Below are 14,834 nucleotides of genomic sequence, written 5' to 3' on the forward strand. Positions count from 1 at the left end.
CCTCTTTGACGTGGTTAGGGTGGAAGCTGGAGAAGTGGAGCATCGTGAGGTTGTCCGTGGGCTTGCGGTAGAGTGAGGTGCTGAGGTACCCGTCTTTGATGGAGATTTGTGTGTCCAAGAATGAAACCGATTCTGAGGAGTAGTCCATGGTGAGTTTGATGGTGGTGTTATCGTGTAGTCTCTTCAGTGATTCTTCGCCGTGGGTCCATAGGAAGAAAATGTCGTCGATGTATCTGGTGTATAGCGTTGGTTGGAGGTCCTGTGCAGTGAAGAAGTTGTGCTCGAACTTGTGCATGAAAATGTTGGCGTATTGGGGTGTGAATTTGGTCCCAGTGGCTGTTCTGTGTGTTTGGGAAAGAACTGGTTGTCGAAGGTGAAGACATTATGATCCAGGATGAAGCGGATGAGTTGTAGGATGGCGTCTGGAGATTGGCTGTTGGTGTTGAGTACTGAGGCTGTCGCAGCGATGCCATCATCGTGGGGGATACTGGTGTAGAGTGCCGAGACGTCCATCCTGGTGAGGAGTGTTCCTGGTTCAACTGGTCCGTGGGTGCTGAGTTTTTGTAGGAAGTCTGTAGTGTCGCGACAGAAGCTGGGGGCTCCCTGTACGATGGGTTTCAGGATGCCCTCGACGTATCCAGAGAGGTTCTCAGACAGGGTTCTCAATTCAAACCCCAGCATCTGCTACATTTGACCCCTTGTGACCACACCTCAGTATTCTTGGATGTAACATTTCCCTGACTAACCTGTTTGAACACCATTCACTCCTTTGATTGCTGTGATTATCTCTCTGCCGAGGTGTGATAAAGGGCAGTTAGAAAGATTATCTGTAATTGCCAGGCATTGTTCTCTGACTATATATGCCGTGCCTATATGCATCTCTTCACTTCACCTGACGAAGGAGCAAAGCTCCGAAAGCTTGTGATTTCAAATAAAGATGTTGGACTATAACCTGGTGGTGTACGACTCCTTATAATTAATTGTGAGGCATGAGCATCAGAAATTAAAACACTGGAACCAAAATTTGTCCAAATTAAAAATTCAATGTTTTATACAGATTAAACCAATAAATAAAAATAGTGTGAGGGGGACGGATATTAACTCTAGGACTGGGGGAGGATATTCATGAGATAGTTGATGCTGATTTTGGATGCTGTGCCAGAGTTGGTCTGAAGGCTGATCATGAGAGACTTAAAAGGTGGGAAAAGTATTTCTGGTGCTGCACTACACCAACAGCTGCTTCAGCATAACTACTAGTCCACCATGAGGGAAAAACAAGCATCTTTTATAGTTATGTAAATAACTGAGAAGAAGGAGGGTGGTTTTGGGAGGGAGGAAGGAAGAAAGGATAAATAAATAAAGGACTTCATCTTAAGCATAATTTGTGAAGTGGTAGGTAAATAGTATATATATTTGTGAGGCTTTGTACCTTTCAGTACCAGTAATGTTCAATTTTGTTTATATCACCAGTAAATTTGCAATATTGCAGTAATGAGGGAACCACTGTCACATCTGGGCTGTCGTGGAACCGAGGTAAAAATCAGAAACTGTATTGCAGGTTCTGGACTATCTGGGAGCAAAGTCACAACTGCGCATCAACTGGAACGACCCAGATTATCAGGCACCCAGCCCACTCTGTCCCCTTTTGACACACTGTGCCATTATACAGCTAGGGATGGCACATGGCAGTGAGGGCCTGGCACCTCCAGCCTTATTGAAGCCTTAAAAGTGATACAGCCATAATTTGTTGAGAATGCTTGAACAATGGTGCAATCACTCAACTCCCTTATAGAGCAGGCGCTGCTTGGTAGGCCCGATTACCAAAGTCGGGTCCTCTTAAAGGGGAGTCTGCTTGTAGTTATAGTTAAGTTACTATAAATGAATACAGAAATATGTCAGTTGATGTGCAGTTTTTTTCTGGTTTCACCACTGAAGCAATTCATTCCCTGTTAAAGCTGCACCCCCATTTCCCATCTATGGGTGGTTGCCAAACAAACTAATTGGTTGGAGCCTCAACAGCACCCAGTTCTGGAGCAAGAGGAGGAGGAGGATCTGATGAAGTATACAAGGCATGTGTGTTCACACCATAACAGCACTGGGGTATACAGGCCAAGGTAATTGCACCTCAACATCTCAGTGATCTACATGGGAGGCTGAGATAGAACTATACAGTTTCCTGGATTAGATCTTTAAGTTACTTCAAGGGCAGGGATGGCTGTCTCAGTGTCTGTCAAGGTGACTGGCTCTTTCCTAGAAGCAATAGGAGATATCAGTCAAATCTCCAACAAGCAGTGCCAAGAAATTCAAAATTTCCCCATAACGAACTGTCAACAATACAAAAGCATCCCACTTTTACACTAACTAGATTCCATGAGGTACACACAAACCCCGCTTACTGCAACGGTTATGTTAATTGACTGACCTCAACAGCTCCAGGGAATAGCAGACATGTAGTAAATAGCAGACAGATAGTGATTTACCTGGAAATAGCAGACATGCAGTGAATAGCAGATGTGCAGTGATTTACCAGTGAATAGCAGATGTGCAGTGATTTACCAAAGATTAGTAGAAATGCAGTGATACACAAGGGAACAGCAGACGTGCGGTCATACACAAGGGAACAGCAGAGATGCGGTGATACACAAGGGAACAGCAGAGGTGCGGTGATACACAAGGGTACAGCAGATGTGCGGTGATACACAAGGGTACAGCAGACGTGCGGTGATACACAAGGGAACAGCAGACGTGCGGTGATACACAAGGGAACAGCAGACGTGCGGTGATACACAAGGGAACAGCAGACGTGCGGTGATACACAAGGGAACAGCAGACGTGCGGTGATACACAAGGGAACAGCAGACGTGCGGTGATACACAAGGGAACAGCAGACGTGCGGTGATACACAAGGGAACAGCAGACGTGCGGTGATACACAAGGGAACAGCAGACGTGCGGTGATACACAAGGGAACAGCAGACGTGCGGTGATACACAAGGGAATAGCAGACGTGCGGTGATTTACCAGGGAATAGCAGACATGCTCAGTGATTTACCAAAGATTAGCAGAAATGCAGTGATATACAAGTGAATAGCAGAGATGCAGTGATTTACCAAGGAACAGGAGACTTGAGAAAAATTTCTACTCTTTAAACACTGTCAGACACTTACTAAAAGTTTTGCGCCCATGTTAAATCTCACACTTCTTTTCTTTGTTTCGAATGTCATATAAATCTGGTCTCGTGAGATGACCCGGATGTTGATATAAGAGTTTAATTTCAGGGCGATTGAACGATATGGGGGAGCATGGACATGATAATAGTAATCCCGCCACAGCCACCGTTTCTTGGTGAGTCCCTGCTCAGTGAAGTAAGTTCCACATAAAGGAGTCACGTTGATCCTGTGTAGAGAACACAAAATGTCTCAGAACCAGTGTCACTGCGATCGACTTTTACCAGAAGATTTACCGTTTCTCTTTATTTTCTCTCACTACTTTCCCTGTCGATTTTGTGTTCCAACTATTGCCGGGCTGTGGGACACCCAGTTCGAGGTCAGGTGGTCCCGAAGCTGGCACAGCATAGGTTAAACTTCGTAAAGTGGGCTGGTCTCCCGGGCAGAAGCCTCACTCAGTGGAAGTGTGGATCGGAGAATCTAGTGCAGAGGTAAGTGTATCTGAATGGCGGTGCTCCTGATTTTCCACTGATTTATTTCAATGAAATTAAACTGCATTTATATTCATGCTCAGGATGTTCGAAAGCCCTTTACAAACAATTAACTACTTTTGAAGTGTAGTCACTGTTGTCAAATGCAGTAGCCAATCATTGCACAACAAGGTCCTGTACACGGCAATGAAAGAAAGAACTTGCATTTATACAGCAACTTTTATGACCTCAGGACATCCCAAAGCGCTTGACAGCCAATGAAGTACTTTTTGAAGCTGAGAGGAGCCGAGCCGAGCGGAGGGAGCGTCCGATAAAAGGCGGGATTTCAGAGCGCTGAGAGGAGCCGAGCCGAGCGGAGGGAGCGTCCGATAAAAGGCGGGATTTCAGAGCGCTGAGAACAGCTGAGAGGAGCCGAGCCGAGCGGAGGGAGCGTCCGATAAAAGGCGGGATTTCAGAGCGCTGAGAGGAGCCGAGCCGAGCGGAGGGAGCGTCCAATAAAAGGCGGGATTTCAGAGCGCTGAGAACAGCTGAGAGGAGCCGAGCCGAGCGGAGGGAGCGTCCGATAAAAGGCGGGATTTCAGAGCGCTGAGAACAGCTGAGAGGAGCCGAGCCGAGCGGAGGGAGCGTCCGATAAAAGGCGGGATTTCAGAGCGCTGAGAGGAGCCGAGCGGAGCTGCGACCGAGTTCGAAGTGACGTCAGGAATCAGATCGGGACGCGACACAGGGGAGGCACCTGATTGGTGAGTAGGTTCAGGTGAGTATTTCTCCTTATCTACAGTAACTGAAGTAAAAGGAAAGGGAAGGTCTGCAGGTCTTATAGGAAGTAGCGTTTATTTTTTAGTGAATCAAGGTCCCCAGTGTAGTTAACATTCTCTAAATTGAGAACAATTTAAAGGAGTAAACTCCTTAAAGGGAGTGGTAAGTAGTTTTTCTTTCCTTTTTTTTTCTCTTGACATTGTAGTTGTTCTTAAGCTAATTTAAGGGTTAAGTCATGGCAGGAGATCCCAGCGCCGTGTCATGTTCCTCTTGTGGGATGTGGGAATTCAGGGCTCCTTCCTGTATCCCTGATTCCTTCACCTGCGGGAAGTGTGTCCAGCTGCAGCTATTGTTTGACCGCTTGACGGCTCTGGAGCTGCGGATGGACTCACTTTGGAGCATCCGCGATGCTGAGAAAGTCGTGGATAGCACGTTCAGTGAGTTGGTCACACCGCAGATAAAAATTACTGAGGGAGATAGTGAATGGGTGACCAACAGACAGAGGAAGAGTAGGAAGGCAGTGCAGGGGTCCCCTGCGGTCATCTCCCTCCAAAACAGGTATACCGTTTTGGATACTGTTGGCGGAGATGGCTCACCAGGGGAAGGTGGCAGTGGCCAGGTTCATGGCACCGTGGCTGGCTCTGCTGCACAGGAGGGCAGGAAAAAGAGTGGCAGAGCTATAGTGATAGGGGACTCGATTGTAAGGGGAATAGACAGGCGTTTCTGCGGACGCAACCGAGACTCCAGGATGGTATGTTGCCTCCCTGGTGCAAGGGTCAAGGATGTCTCGGAGCGGCTGCAGGACATTCTGGAGGGGGAGGGTGAACAGCCAGTTGTCGTGGTGCATATAGGCACCAACGATATAGGTAAAAAACAGGATGAGGTCCTACAAGCTGAATTTAGGGAGTTAGGAGTTAAACTAAAGAGTAGGACCTCAAAGGTAGTAATCTCAGGATTGCTACCAGTGCCACGGGTTAGTCAGAGTAGGAATGACAGGATAGCTAAGATGAATACGTGGCTTGAGAGATGGTGCAAGCTGGAGGGATTCAAATTCCTGGGCCATTGGAACCGGTTCTGGGGGAGGTGGGACCAGTACAAATTGGACGGTCTGCATCTGGGCAGGACTGGAACCAATGTCCTAGGGGGAGTGTTTGCCAGTGCTGTTGGGGAGGGTTTAAACTAATGTGGCAGGGGGATGGGAACCGATGCAGGAAGTCAGTGGGAAATAAAGTGGTGACAGAAACAAAAGGCAGTAAGGGAGAGTGTACAGAACATGACCGGACAGATGGTCTGAGAAAGCAGGGCAAAGACCAAGGGAAGTCTAGATTAAACTGCATTTATTTCAATGCAAGAAGTCTGATGGGCAAGGCAGATGAACTCAGGGCATGGATGGGTACATGGGACTGGGATGTTATAGCTATTACTGAAACATGGCTAAGGGAGGGGCAGGACTGGCAGCTCAATGTTCCAGGGTACAGATGCTATAGGAAAGATAGAGCAGGAGGTAAGAGAGGAGGGGGAGTTGCGTTCTTGATTAGGGAGAACATCACGGCAGTAGTGAGAGGGGATATATCCGAGGGTTCGCCCACTGAGTCCATATGGGTAGAACTGAAAAATAAGAAGGGAGAGATCACTTTGATAGGATTGTACTACAGACCCCCAAATAGTCAACGGGAAATTGAGGAGCAAATATGTAAGGAGATTACAGACAGCTGCAAGAAAAATAGGGTGGTAATAGTAGGGGACTTTAACTTTCCCAACATTGACTGGGACAGCCATAGCATTAGGGGCTTGGATGGAGAGAAATTTGTTGAGTGTATTCAGGAGGAATTTCTCATTCAGTATGTGGATGGCCCGACTAGAGAGGGGGCAAAACTTGACCTCCTCTTGGGAAATAAGGAAGGGCAGGTGACAGAAGTGTTAGTGAGGGATCACTTTGGGACCAGTGATCATAATTCCATTAGTTTTAAGATAGCTATGGAGAAGGATAGGTCTGGCCCAAAAGTTAAAATTCTAAATTGGGGAAAGGCCAATTTTGATGGTATTAGACAGGAACTTTCAGAAGTTGATTGGGAGAGTCTGTTGGCAGGCAAAGGGACGTCTGGTAAGTGGGAGGCTTTCAAAAGTGTGTTAACCAGGGTTCAGGGTAAGCACATTCCTTATAAAGTGAAGGGCAAGGCTGGTAGAAGTAGGGAACCTTGGATGACTCGGGAGATTGAGGCCCTAGTCAGAAAGAAGAAGGAGGCATATGACATGCATAGGCAGCTGGGATCAAGTGGATCCCTTGAAGAGTATAGAGATTGCCGGAGTAGAGTTAAGAGAGAAATCAGGAGGGCAAAAAGGGGATATGAGATTGCTTTGGCAGATCAGGCAAAGGTGAATCCAAAGAGCTTCTACAAATACATAAAGGGCAAAAGGGTAACTAGGGAGAGAGTAGGGCCTCTTAAGGATCAACAAGGTCATCTAAGTGCGGAACCACAAGAGATGGGTGAGATCCTGAATGAATATTTCACATCGGTATTTACGGTTGAGAAAGGCATGGATGTTAGGGAACTTGGGGAAATAAATAGTGATGTCTTGAGGAGTGTACATATTACAGAGAGGGAGGTGCTGGAAGTCTTAACGCGCATCAAGGTAGATAAATCTCCGGGACCTGATGAAATGTATCCCAGGACGTTATGGGAGGTTAGGGAGGAAATTGCGGGTCCCCTAGCAGAGATATTTGAATCATCCACCGCTACAGGTGAGGTGCCTGAAGATTGGAGGGTAGCAAATGTTGTGCCTTTGTTTAAGAAGGGCGGCAGGGAAAAGCCTGGGAACTACAGACCGGTGAGCCTGACATCTGTAGTGGGTAAGTTGTTAGAGGGTATTCTGAGGGACAGGATCTACAGGCATTTGGAGAGGCAGGGACTAATTAGGAACAGTCAGCATGGTTTTGTGAGAGGAAAATCATGTCTCACGAATTTGATTGAGTTTTTTGAAGGGGTAACCAAGAAGATAGATGAGGGCTGTGCAGTAGACGTGGTCTACATGGACTTCAGCAAAGCCTTTGACAAGGTACCGCATGGTAGGTTGTTACATAAGGTTAAATCTCATGGGATCCAAGGTGAGGTAGCCAATTGGATACAAAATTGGCTTGACGACAGAAGACAGAGGGTGGTTGTAGAGGGTTGTTTTTCAAACTGGATGCCTGTGTCCAGCGGTGTGCCTCAGGGATCGGTGCTGGGTCCGCTGTTATTTGTTATTTATATTAATGATTTGGATGAGAATTTAGGAGGCATGGTTAGTAAGTTTGCAGATGACACCAAGATTGGTGGCATTGTGGACAGTGAAGAAGGTTATCTAGGATTGCAACGGGATCTTGATAAATTGGGCCAGTGGGCCGATGAATGGCAGATGGAGTTTAATTTAGATAAATGTGAGGTGATGCATTTTGGTAGATCGAATCGGGCCAGGACCTACTCCGTTAATGGTAGGGCGTTGGGGAGAGTTATAGAACAAAGAGATCTAGGAGTACAGATTCATAGCTCCTTGAAAGTGGAGTCACAGGTGGATAGGGTGGTGAAGAAGGCATTCAGCATGCTTGGTTTCATTGGTCAGAACATTGAATGCAGGAGTTGGGATGTCTTGTTGAAGTTGTACAGGGCATTGGTGAGGCCACACTTGGAGTACTGTGTACAGTTCTGGTCACCCTATTATAGAAAGGATATTATTAAACTAGAAAGAGTGCAGAAAAGATTTACTAGGATGCTACCGGGACTTGATGGTTTGACTTACAGGGAGAGGTTAGACAGACTGGGACTTTATTCCCTGGAGAGTAGGAGGTTAAGGGGTGATCTTATAGAAGTCTATAAAATAATGAGGGGCATAGATAAGGTCGATAGTCAAAATCTTTTCCCAAAGGTAGGGGAGTCTATAACGAGGGGGCACAGATTTAAGGTGAGAGGGGAGAGATACAAAAGGATCCAGAGGGGCAATTTTTTCACTCAAAGGGTGGTGAGTGTCTGGAACGAGCTGCCAGAGGCAGTAGTAGAGGCGGGTACAATTTTGTCTTTTAAAAAGCATTTGGACAGTTACATGGGGAAGATGGGTATCGAGGGATATGGGCCAAGTGCAGGCAATTGGGACTAGCTTAGTGGTATAAACTGGGCGACATGGACATGTTGGGCCGAAGGGCCTGTTTCCATGTTGTAACTTCTATGAAGTGTAGTCAGTGTTGTAATTTCCTTCCTTTAGGGAAGGAAGCCTGCCGCCCTTACCTGGTCTGGCCTATACGTGACCCCAGACCCACTGCAATGTGGTTGATTCTTAATTGCCCTCTGAAATGGCCTAGCAAGCCACTCAGTTGTACAATCTCGCTACAAAAAGTCATAAAAAGAATAAAACCGGACGGACCACCTGGCATCAGACCACTAGGCACCGGACACAACAAAGGCACACCAAGCCCAGTCGACCCTGCAAAGTCCTCCTCACTAACATCTGGGGACTTGTGCCAAAATTGGGAGAGCTGTCCCACAGACGAGTCAAGCAAAAGCCTGACGTAGCCATACTCACAGAATCATACCTTTCAGCCAACGTCCCAGACTCTTCCATCACCATCCCTGGGTATGTTCTGTCCCACCGGCAGGACAGACCCACCAGAGGTGGCGGTTCAGTGATATACAATCAGGAGGGAGTGGCCCTGGGAGTCCTCAACATTGACTCCGGACCCCATGAAATCTCATGGCATCAGGTCAAACATGGGCAAGGAAACCTCCTGCTGATTACCACCTACCGCCCTCCCTCAGCTGATGAATCAGTCCTCCTCCATGTTGAGCACCACTTTGAGGAAGCACTGAGGATAGCAAGGGCACAGAATGTACTCTGGGTGGGGGACTTCAATGTCCATCACCAAGACTGGCTCGGTCGCACCACTACTGACCCAGCTGGCCGAGTCCTGAAGGACACAGCTGCCAGACTGGGCCTGCGGCAGGTGGTGAGCGAACCAACACGAGGGAAAAACCTAATTCACCTCGTCCTCACCAATCCACCTGTCGCAGATGCATCTGTCCATGACAGTATTGGTAGGAATGACCACCGCATAGTCCTTGTGGAGACAAAGTCCTGTCTTCACACTGAGGACACCAACAATGTGTTGTGTGGCACTACCACCGTGCTAAATGGGATAGATTCAGAACAGAACTAGCAGCTCAAAACTGGGCATCCATGAGACGCTGTGGGCCATCAGCAGCAGCAGAATTGTATTCCAGCACAATCTGTAACCTCATGGCCCGGCATATTCCTCACTCTACCAATACCAACAAGCCAGGGGATCAACCCTGGTTCAACGAGGAATGTAGAAGAGCATGCCATGAGCAGCACCAGGCATACCTAAAAATGAGGTGCCAACCTGGTGAAGCTACAACTCAGGACTACATGCATGCTAAACAGCGGATGCAACATGCTATAGACAGAGCTAAGCGATTCCACAACCAACGGATCAAAGCTCTGCAGTCCTGCCACATCCAGTCGTGAATGGCGGTGGACAATTAAACAACTAACGGGAGGAGGAGGCTCTGTAAACATCCCCATCCTCAAAGATGGCAGAATCTAGCACGTGACTGCAAAAGACAAGGCTGAAGCGTTTGCAACCATCTTCAGCCAGAAGTGCCGAGTGGATGATCCATCTCGGCCTCCTCCCGATATCCCCACCATCACAGAAGCCAGTCTTCAGCCAATTTGATTTACTCCACGTGATATCAAGAAACGGCTGAGTGCACTGGATACAGCAAAGGCTATGGGCCCCGACAACATCCTGGCTGTAGTGCTGAAGACCTGCGCTCCAGAACTAGCTGCGCTTCTAGCCAAACTGTTCCAGTACAGCTATGACACTGGCATCTACCCAACAATGTGGAAAATTGCCCAGGTATGTCCTGTCCACAAAAAGCCGGACAAATCTAATCCGGCCAATTACCGCCCCATCAGTCTACTCTCAATCATCAGCAAAGTGATGGAAGGTGGCGTCGACAGTGCTATCAAGCGGCACTTACTCACCAATAACCTGCTCACCGATGCTCAGTTTGGGTTCTGCCAGGATCACTCGGCTCCAGACCTCATTACAGCCTTGGTCCAAACAGGGACAAAAGAGCTGAATTTCAGAGATGAGGTAAGAGTGACTGCCCTTGACATCAAGGCAGCATTTTTCCGAGTGTGGCACCAAGGAGCCCTGGTAAAATTGAAGTCAGTGGGAATCGGGGGAAAATTCTCCAGTAGCTGGAGTCATACCTAGCACAAAGGAAGATGGTAGTGGTTGTTGGAGGCCAATCATCTCAGCCCCGGGACATTGCTGCAGGAGTTCCTCAGGGCAGTGTCCTAGGCCCAACCATCTTCAGCTGCTTCATCAATGACCTTCCCTCCATCATAAGGTCAGAAATGGGGATGTTCGCTGATGATTGCACAGTGTTCAGTTCCATTCGCAACCCCTCAGATAACGAAGCAGTCCGTGCCCACATGCAGCAAGACCTGGACAACATCCAGGCTTGGACTCATAAGTGGCAAGTAACATTCGCACCAGACAAGTGCCAGGCAATGACCATCTCCAACAAGAGAGAGTCTAACCACCTCCCCTTGACATTCAACGGCATTACCATCGCCGAATCTCCCACCATCAACATCCTGGGGGTCACCATTGATCAGAAACTTAACTGGACCAGCCACATAAATACTGTGGGTACAAGAGCAGGTCAGAGGCTGGGTATTCTGCGGCGAGTGACTCACCTCCTAACTCCCCAAAGCCTTTCCACCATCTACAAGGCACAAGTCAGGAGTGTGATGGAATACTCATCACTTGCCTGGATGAGTGCAGCTCCAACAACACTCAAGAAGCTCGACACCATCCAGGACAAAGCAGCCGCTTGATTGGCACCCCATCCACCACCCTAAACATTCACTCCCTTCACCACTGGCGCACCGTGGCTGCAATGTGTACCATCTACAAGATGCATTGCAGCAATTTGCCAAGGCTTCTTTGACAGCACCTCCCAAACTCGTGACCTCTACCACCTAGAAGGACAATGGCAGCAGGCACATGGGAACAACACCACCTGCACGTTCCCCTCCAAGTCACACACCATCCCGACTTGGAAATATATCGCCGTTCCTTCATTGTCGCTGGGTCAAAATCCTGGAACTCCCTTCCTAACAGCACTGTGGGAGAACCTTCACCACACAGACTGCAGCGGTTGAAGAAGGCGGCTCACCACCACCTTCTCAAGGGCAATTACGGATGGGCAATAAATGCTGGCCTTGCCAGCGACGCCCACATCCCATGTACGAATAAAAAAAATGCGGCAGCCAATTTGAGCACTGCAAGGTCCCACAAACAGCAACGTGATAATGACAAGATAATCTGTTTTTGTGATGTTGTTGAGGGTTAGATATTGACCAGGGCACCCCTACTGTTCTTCGAAATGGAACCATAGGATCTTTTATATCCACCTAAGAGGGCAGATGGGTCCTCAGTTTCACGTCTCATCTGAAAGACGGCACCTCCGACAGTGCAGCACTCCCTCAGTACTGTACTGGAGTGTCAGCCTAAATTTTGTGCTCCCGTCCGGCGTGTGGTTGGAAATTTACAGCACTTACGTATCCTATTTATAACCTGCAGTATGTTGTCAATTCGATGTGATCAGTTTATATATTAGTAGCAGATCTCCCCTGGCATTGCTCACAGCAAGTTAGAGGATCTCTATAATGAAAGTCTTGCTTATAAGGGGCACTTCCTTAAAGTGTCACACTTCTAACCTGTGACATTCCATCACGTTTTGTTGATCCCGCCATTATTGTTGCAACAAAACATGACAGGGAAGTGTGTCGGGAAGTGTTACAGGATGCAAACGTGATACTTATAAAACATGCCCATTACAAGGAAGACTCAATATATAATAGATGGGTTTTCACGATGTCGCTTCTATTATACTCTGGAATGGCCAACAATCATCAGTTCTGATAGTTTTTAAAAGCAAAAAGTAAGGTTTTAGCATGGCCACTTGCTCCTTTGGGGGACACAGTGGTACCAATGATGGCCCAGTGATCTGGTTGAGGAAGGCATGTTGCCTTGGCATGTTCTGACCTGTATTATTCATTTGCGGGGGCGGGGGAGTGGGGTCAGGCTTCTTTCATGGTATGAAGTGATAAAACCTTTTAGAGATGAGTGTAAATACACAATGTCACAATCCTCAGCTCCCCTTTGAAATGTTGTACCATGTGATTTGGACAGGTCTTTACAGATAACACATGGTCAGTGTCATCTCCTGGACTGGTTTCGATCACCTGAGGGGGTCAGAGAGGAATTTTCCAGTGCATTGTTTCCCTGGATGACCCTGGATTTTTCTCTGTTTTTTTGGCCTCTCCCAGGAGATTACATGAAGGGGGCTAGGAAGAGTTTAGTCATGATGATCCAGCTATCATGAATGTGGGGCAGGCTTAATGGACCAGCTGGTCTTTTCCTGCCCATCAATTTCATATGTTCGTAGGTCTTGGAACTTACAACTTTCTGATTTGGAGGTGAAAGTGTGAGTAACTGAGCCAATCTGACACCTTACAAACCCACGTGCACCAATCTGCAGACAAATCAATCAACTCGTCTTTTCGCACTGTCTAGGTACAACCACAGAAAAAACACCGTCAAACCAGTGAGTAGCAGATGTATAACACAGCAGCAAAATTAAATTCCGCTCTCTTTTTACACACGCTGTGATCCTAGCACCTAATGCCAGGAGTTGCTTCACTCACCAAATCAGTCCATTCGGAAGGTAACAAGTTCCATGACCGGTTGATCGGAAGACTCCCAGAATTTTGGCGTTCCAGTCCATGTCTTGGAGAATGATGTACACCATCTGACCTTGGTGGAAAGCTGCGATCAATATGGCTATGTTACCTGAGGGATAGCTGGGCGGAAGTTAAGGAAAATCACGGTACGTAGATGGAAAACAACGATTAGAAATTATCCTGATAAACACACCCGGAATTATGAATGTGCCATAAATTCCTGATCAATGATCAATTCCCTTGGCCTAGAAGAAAGATGCTTGACCGCCCTTCAGTGGTGAAAAAGACTTTCCTGTGGCTTTTTTTTCCTGAAAGTTGCTAACTTTGAGTCAATGTGTTGTGGATGTTACTTGTGAGCCCACAAAATAAGGTATCTAAAAATCGCTGTAAAAAGGCCTTTTGTATAATTCATCCCATCATTCGGGTTGCCAATCCTCCAGGACTGCCCTGGAGTCCGCAGGAATTAAAGATTAATCTCCTGGACACTGCTGCGAGCAACTCGGGAGAAAAATCAAAGGGACATTAAAAAAATGGTGTTTATTTCATTTTTTTTAAACAAATTTCATTTATTAGTTATAAAAATATTGGAGATAGGGAAAAAATTGCTCTTTGACCAAGTTGGAGATGGGAGGTCACATGATGAAACCTCCAGGAATGTGTCCAACCACAGTCAGCATCCCCACCCTTCATGCATGGCAGCAAATCTCATCAGACCATCTGTGAGGAAAACAAATCTCTTATTCAATAATTTTTCATTTGCTTAATTGATATGTGTGTGGGGTCTGAGACCAATCTGCTACTTTACTCAGTCCCAGTACTGTGTAGCCATGTATCAATGTGAAGCCATGATGTGGAGATGCCGTGAAGCAATGTGAAGCAGCACTGAGGTGAGTTGTTGTATGTTATTCTCATACAGCAAGCTCCTTATCTCAGCAGGATGCATGGGGAGCCACTGAGCAGAGGTCGTCATGAACTGGGCACCATAAACACTCCAGACATATTTTTTTTCCCAAGAAAAAGTCTACTTAGATCTTGGAAAGCCTACAAAAACAAACAAGTTCTCACATGGCATTTGCAAAAGGAGAACAAGATAGATAAGTAATATCTACCCGTCTTAAATTCCACTCTGTGCAGTTTGATTGATGCAGCTGTCCAGATCTGCTCTGCACAACGGGTAACCTCATTTCCACAAAACCTTCCAGTCAGTCACATGCTTTACGGAAAAGCAGCCCTTCAGGAACAGTTCAAATTGTTACAGAGTATTGATTTCCACCTGACAGCATGAACAGTTCCCTCTGCTCCCATATTAATACACTACAGAGGCCAAACACTCCCCAAAGTAAGTGGGCCAGCTTGGGATGCTCCCATGCACTTCCAAGTCACTGATTCAATACAGACAAAACTATGGGGAATGGGCAAATACCTTCCCTCATTGGGGGAGAGGGAGTGAGTGTCTTTGCCAGGAAGAGGCCTAAAAGGGGCAAGAATACAAAATAAGGGCATAGCCTCAAACTTAGAAGGAGTTGAGGTACAGATCAGCCGTGATCTAATAGAATGGCTGACTGATCCCATGTTTCTAGTAGGGCCTGTTCCGTCGTAGGTTCTAAAACTTA

The 14,834-nt window shown here is 47.1% G+C and overlaps 1 protein-coding gene across 6 annotated transcripts in view; it reads right to left on the reverse strand.

The window, feature by feature from the left end:
- Positions 1-14,834, reverse strand: part of LOC137327100 (glutamate-rich protein 6-like) — a 66,518-nt gene that overhangs the window by 4,593 nt on the left and 47,091 nt on the right. For 5 of the 6 annotated variants that reach the window (XM_067992541.1, XM_067992539.1, XM_067992542.1 and 2 more), the window contains 2 exons: positions 13,186-13,341; positions 3,167-3,395 (listed from right to left, as the gene is read on the reverse strand). In XM_067992541.1, coding sequence (XP_067848642.1) covers positions 3,167-3,395; positions 13,186-13,341 — 385 coding nt within the window. Of the gene's footprint in view, positions 1-3,166; positions 3,396-13,185; positions 13,342-14,834 lie in introns of those variants that run through there. The other variant, XM_067992543.1, reaches the window with a different exon arrangement.

This window comes from Heptranchias perlo, chromosome 11, assembly GCF_035084215.1.
Source record: "Heptranchias perlo isolate sHepPer1 chromosome 11, sHepPer1.hap1, whole genome shotgun sequence".
In the NCBI taxonomy this organism is placed as follows: Eukaryota; Metazoa; Chordata; class Chondrichthyes; order Hexanchiformes; family Hexanchidae; genus Heptranchias; species Heptranchias perlo.